Genomic DNA, 6,992 nt, shown 5'->3' on the forward strand with positions numbered 1-6,992 from the left:
ACTTAAATGCTAATTTGAACATACTTATATATAAAAAAACATTTAAAGAACGTTTCTTAACGTACAGGTTAAAATATTTGATGTTCACTCAAGCAAAGCAGGGCTAGAAATGACCATATATACACCTATCATTTAACACAATAATTTTTCCCGCCCAAAAAATTCATACGCCTTCGAACTACTACGTGAGAAGACAATTAATTCCCGTTACACTACGTGCCACGGAAATTAGGAAGTCTTCTCTATACCTTATGTTCCTAACATAGTAACACTTCTACCAATAGACAACTAAAACACAAACGTATGTTTGTCGACTAGCTTGCTGCTTGTGTATATAGAAAACAACAAAGATAGCTAGACTGTATAAACAAATAAATTTCAAATTAAAAAAAAAAAAAAAAAAAAAAAATCCTAACATCAGACCTGCGATTGATAAATCATAAACCTAATTGCTTCGACACTTTTAATCTGTTTTCCATAGAATCAGCCACATAACCATCCTTACTAGAATCGCTTTTCCATCTACCATGGCGCTTCCAGCACCTTTCGTTAACGTCAGAATTAGCCGCCGCAGTGGCACCACCAGACCTTAAAGAGGGCAAACCAAGGTTTAACTCTGGAGCAACTAATTTCAAACGCTTCAGTATGCATTCTCTAGCTGTGCTATAGCTGATCGGTTTGTTAACCTGAATTAAACCAGACTTGTTCTTAGATTTGTACAATGGACGAAACAAATACTTGTCTGAAAACATATCTAAATGCGCCATACCAACATACTTTAATAACATGTCAAAGGGACAAGCCATTGATTGACCTTTAGAAACCAAAACTTCATCTCCAGCTCTATATTGGTCAGTTTTGCTCTTTTTAATCTTTACAATTAAATAACTATCTTTAAACATAATGTCGTTACATTTCAGATTACTCAACTCACTAAATCTAAGAAAAGCGCTATAACTCAGTAAAATCATAGCCAGATCCCTAACTACTGTTAAATCATTCGACCCTTGAAACATAGAACATAAACTTATCAAATTATCATTGGACACAGGATCCTTCTTTACAACTGGAGCTTTAGCAGTACGTTGAGCCGACTCAACTATATTTTTTACAAAAGCATTCTCTGTAGGATCTAACTGACCTGACATGTCATGGGCCCATTTAATGGAATAAAAAACACTATTGATTGTACTGTATGTAGCACCTGAATCAAGCAAATGAACTAAATATAAGGAAACATGAATAGGCGATGCTGGCAAATAAGTCAAATTATGTTCATGCGAAAATGTTTTCCATTTTTTAAAAGCATAGTTATATTTTCTAACAGTACTGTCACTCCTGGAATCAAGCAGTCTCGACGAAAAACTATCCACCAAATCATGTAAAGGATTATCCTCTCCAATACCACTATCCTCCACGGCTTCTGTTACAAAACGTCCAAGCGTTAACCCTGTACAAATAACAAATACAAAATAAAATCAATTAAATCTGATCTTAAATGCAATCAAGGAAAATTTCATATATTTCCCAAATACACCATTATTTCCCCTTCCGGGAACAACAGGACTAATGCTCATTATTTGATGCTTTTCTTTTATGAAATGTTTCAAATTTCCAAAAATATCATGCAACATCAACCAATAAGGTGAAGAATACCACAATGGAACCACCAATGTACAATTTGCCTCATCACTGCACAGTTTTCTTATAACCTTACAAACAACATTTGGTGGTGGTACTAACCAATTGTTTTCACCAAACCAGTTTTGTGAGAACGCATCAATTGCTTCTGTATTCTTACACCAACATTTAGAATTGAATCTCGAACATTTAGTGTTGTAATCTGTAGCAAATCTGTCTATTGTATGTTTACCCCATAACTTATCTAACATTCGAAATACAGATTCTTTAATACCCCAGTCGTCGCAATCTGAATATCTACTCAGACCATCAGCAATTTTATTTTGTTCTCTTGGAATCCAATGTGGTTTAATTTTTATATTGTTCTCTGAACATAAATAATTTAGCTCACAAGCAATATTTTGCAGTTCAGGTTTTTTGCTACCATTTTTAACTATACTAGTTACATTCTTATTGTCTGTATTCAATTTTAAACAATGGTTTTCTAAACATCTTAACGAACTTTTCACTGTTCTGCTTACTGCTTCAAGTTCACGCCATGTTGAACTTTTACCACTTTCCAATACTGTCCAACTTCCTACTACAGTATTCAAACTGTTACCTGGTAATTCTAGACAACAGTCAGTCAGAATTTCTAACGAGTCACAGACCGACTCGGCACATATGCCATCAACTGCGGGCACAATATAGCCCCCAAAACCTACTTCTGAGGCATCAGTAAACGCCACCAAATCACATACATCTGACTCATGCAGATCATTACCTTGCTCATTTAACTGCGTTACTGAATTTAACCAGTATCTGAGCTCCTCGACAGCCGGAGCTGTCAGAGCGACAAGTGACTTCCAACTTGCCCTTAATAGTATACAGTTATACAATTCTCTAGTTCTAAGCCTAACTAAGTTACCTAACACAGCTTGCATTGATATAATCTGACCAACAATTCCGGCAACAAACTTTGCATTGTGCAACATTTTTCCTTTTCCGACACAGAAAAGTATTTTACTGATAACATCAACTAATCTGTCAATACGTTCACTGGAAACTCTAAGTTTCCCGAACTCCATATCCCATACTAAACCTATCCAGGTCATATTTTGCTGTGGATACCAAACACATTTTTCTTCAGTTATTAAAAAACCAAATTCAGACAAACTAGATCTTATATACGAGCTAGCTCTTTCAGCTGATTGAAAATCATTTGCACCTCCAAGCCTATCATCAAGATACATTATTATCTTCAACCCCTGATTTCTCCAGTATTTTATCACTTCCTTAAGAACTTTGGTAAAAATATGACCTGCACTGGCCAGACCAAAAGGAAGAACATTAAATACAAAGTACTTTGTTATACCATTGAAATCCCAACTGAAACCTAAATAAGTTCTATGTTCCTCTAATATTTGCAAATGGTGATATGCACTTCTAAGATCATATCTAAACAAAAAATTGCCTTTTTCAAACAATTCTCTTGCAACCGTACCATCTTCAAATTTAAACCTAAACTGGTGTATGCATTCGTTGATATGCCTACAGCCCAAAACTAAACGGGGCTTCTTTTATCTACTAAAAGCTACCGTTAAAGGATTAACCACAAAAGGTATATCGTTAACTTCTGAAATGCAACCTTTTTCTGTCAATTTTAAAATCTCACCAATAACGAATTCCCCGTTATCCCTAGCAGATTTATTATTTCTCAATATAACATTATCTGGCAGTACTTTAAACGGAATACCGTATCCTTTTTCCATAACACTTAAAATATACATGCTTGTGTCTATATCTCTCCATTTGTGTATTGATTTTTTCAATTTACCTACAGGTGTGAGTAAACTTGAATTTACCGTTAACTGGCTAGACACCTGTTCGATACGTTCACGCTCGAGTAAACAAATACTATCACCATTCATGAAATACTTTAAAGACTTATCAGGTAGGTGATTCGTATTCACCTGAAAACTATTACCATGTACTAAATCTGAGCAAATGCTACTTAATTTATTAACATTAAATAAATTTGTACTTAACTTTCGTTTTTTCTCTGGACATTCAAATTTCCAGTGACCAGGCTTGTAACAGTTGTAGCAAACTCCGGGCCTCCCACTTGCTTTCCCATTTGCACCCCTAGAAGTAGCAGTTGAAGTTGGCCTGCTATATGGCGTTGGTCTTTTCTTCTTGGCTTTCTCTGATTTTGTTTTTTCTCTCCGCTCGTGTCTGCGCTCTAAGAATCTTACGGTCGTCCTCTGAATCATCTGCGAGGGGATTCGCTGTATATTCTTGTACCACTTTCCATCCCATCTCGGACGAATCGGCCATTTTCACTAATTTCTGTCTATAGCGTATTAGTTGTATACCTTCTGCTATTTTCTGCTTGGCTAAACTGGCACTTGGGTCCCTGGACTCCAAACTGGCATCGGCTTCCTTCAAAGTTACGCTTAGTTTGCGATTGAATTTGAACTGATCCTCACACGACTTTCTTTGAAACTTGTAATCATCATTCCCCGAAAGTTCGTTTTGTAATCTGTTCATTTGTAGCTCAGATCTCTCCTTCTGTTGATGATCGAATTCTTGTAGTTTTATAGAAAACATCCCTTCCATTTGCGACAATAAATCATTCTGCGTTTTTCGAATTTTCTCCCCGACAATCCGCTTAACACTATTCTCGATGTCCGGATCCATCATGGCACTCAGAAAAATATTTGATGTTCACTCAAGCAAAGCAGGGCTAGAAATGACCATATATACACCTATCATTTAACACAATAATTTTTCCCGCCCAAAAAATTCATACGCCTTCGAACTACTACGTGAGAAGACAATTAATTCCCGTTACACTACGTGCCACGGAAATTAGGAAATCTCCTCAATTAATTTTATCGTATAAGCCGCCCGTTTCTCGATTAATTGACAAAAAAACTTATTATTTTTTTTATAATATTTATGTTTACTCCAAAAATATTATATGCATTAAGCAATAACCATGCAAAAGTGCATAATGTGTGCAAATTATTTACATATATATACGGTCTTCATTTCGAGTTACCCCCGTTGAAGATCGGGTAGTTAGCTCCGAATGTTATTTCTTATAGTATTCATTTTAATCTTGTGATATTTGTTCTTCTTCCCCATATATCTTTTTTTAAATTACGAGTATTCTGCAGCACCGACTGTAGTCATGCTAACTCTACAACCAACACAATATGATTCAGAATCAGATGTGGACGACACTGAAGAAACAGACAATGCTATTGACAACCCAGAATGTCTTAGTTTTCTTCAAGGGACAACCAGCAGGAGTGGGAGAACAATCAGGCTCAGCAGAATATTTTTTTGACAAAATAAATATATATACTTTATTTAAGAAATAATTCCTTCGTGTCATGCTCTATGCTCATTTTAACATGGGTAGGCATTATATTTGTCGATATTTTACACTGAGCGTTAGCGAGGTGTAAAATGTGGTCAAATATAATGCTCACCCATGTTAAAATGAGCATAGAGCATGACATGAAGGAATTATTTCGATTCTAATAGACCAAATACAGTATTTTTATAGGTCGAAGCGTACAAAAATACCGTAAAAATGTTTAGCTGTTCCCGTTTTCTCCCCGTGGAGTCTGTACATTACATTTCATATTTGATAAGGTTAACAATACGAGCAGGTTAAATATATGTTGTTCGATATAACATATATTATAAAATTTTATGTAAGCTACTTGAATGTATATATTTCATAGGATAACGATGGAAATAACTTTAATATAAACAGTTAATTTGTGCGCATGTGTCAAACATATTTTGTGCTCATTAGAACACGGCTTTGTTTACAAAGCGTAATAAGGACGTCATATTAGAAAAGACCGTTGGTTTCCCGTTTGAATTGTTTTACACTAGTTATTTTGGGGCCCTTTCTAGCTACGTTGTTCGGTGTGAGCCAAGGCTCCGTGTCGAAGGCCGTACATTGACCTATAATGGTTTACTTTTTTAAATTGTTATTTGGATGGAGAGTTGTCTCATTGACACTCACACCACATCTTCCAATATCTTTATAGTCTCAAGATAAAATACAGACATGGTTCCGTGATATTTTACGCCAGTAAAACACTTCTATGAAATAGTATATGATACAATACAAGGAGTCAGAATGTATGTTGCAAAGCACCTATCCTACCTCCATGACAAATATGTTGTTGTTCCCGCTGATAAAGCCCCAAACAACATCGTTTTTGTGTGTAAAACTCATTACATTAACTGCTTGATAAACGAATTAGGTATTGACAATTCACTTGGAAACTCAACATATACCCTCAAGACACTTACCAAAGAGGAAATCCTGGATAATCATAGGCCTGTTCTGTGTTCCTTTGGAATTTCAACCAACGATGAAGAACTGGATCTGCCATCACTATATTGGATACCTAAACTACATAAGTGTCCTTGCAAACAACGGTATATTGCTGGGTCTTCCAAGTGCTCCACGAAACCTCTTTCGAAATTATTAACATCTATTTTTATCAGCAATCAAAGACGGGCTTCAAAGTTATTGTGAAACTGCCTATTCTAGAGGGGCGTGAATCAGATGTGGATACTTAAAAATTCCAAAGATCTTTTAGAGTACATACAATCTAACTCTCTTTCATTGTGTAACAGTATTAAAACATTTGACTTTTCTACTCTTTACACTAGTATTCCACATTCCAAACTAAAGGACAAATTGAAAGAGTTGGTATTGCTTTGCTTCGTAAAAAAGAATGGCCAACGTAGATACAAGTATCTTGTCTTAGAGAGGGATGAGTCCTACTTTGTAAAGGATCACTCTGATTCGAACAAAAAATTCTCTGAAACTGATATTATCAAGATGCTTGATTTCTTGATTGACAACATATTTGTTGCGTTCGGAGGACGTGTTTTTCAACAGACTGTCCAATGGGAACAAACTGTGCCCCTCTACTTGCCGACTGTTTCTTTATTATTATGAAGCTGACTTCTTGCAGGAACTTCTTAGGATGAAAGATAAGAAGTTAGCAATATCCTTTAACTCTACTTTTCGCTACATAGATGATGTTCTTTCACTAAATAATTCAAAATTTGGTGACTCTGTGGAACGCATCTATCCAATCGAGCTAGAGATAAAGGATACTACAGATACAGTTAAGTCGGCCTCATATCTTGACTAACATCTAGAAATTGACAATGAGGGTCGGTTGAAAACAAAACTTTACGACAAAAGAGATGATTTCAGCTTTCCAATTGTGAACTTTCCATTTCTAAGTAGCAACATTCCAGCAGCACCTGCATACGGGGTATATATCTCCCAACTGATACGATATTCCCGTGCTTGCATTTCCTAT

At 35.8% G+C, this 6,992-nt stretch overlaps 2 protein-coding genes across 2 annotated transcripts; both read right to left on the reverse strand.

The window, feature by feature from the left end:
• Positions 1-437: 437 nt before the first annotated feature.
• On the reverse strand, positions 438-1,475 carry LOC139481909 (integrase/recombinase xerD homolog; the record flags this gene model as incomplete). The annotated part of the gene is made up of 1 exon (XM_071265432.1): positions 438-1,475. A coding segment is annotated over one exon (1,038 nt), but the record flags the coding sequence as incomplete, so codon positions are not given.
• Positions 1,476-1,478: 3 nt separating this feature from the next.
• On the reverse strand, positions 1,479-2,873 carry LOC139512877 (uncharacterized). The gene has a single exon (XM_071300861.1). It carries the CDS (start codon positions 2,871-2,873, stop codon positions 1,479-1,481), a length of 1,395 nt encoding a protein of 464 aa, XP_071156962.1.
• Between the last annotated feature and the right edge of the window lie 4,119 nt (positions 2,874-6,992).

Source organism: Mytilus edulis, chromosome 1 (genome assembly GCF_963676685.1).
Source record: "Mytilus edulis chromosome 1, xbMytEdul2.2, whole genome shotgun sequence".
Classification (NCBI taxonomy): domain Eukaryota; kingdom Metazoa; phylum Mollusca; class Bivalvia; order Mytilida; family Mytilidae; genus Mytilus; species Mytilus edulis.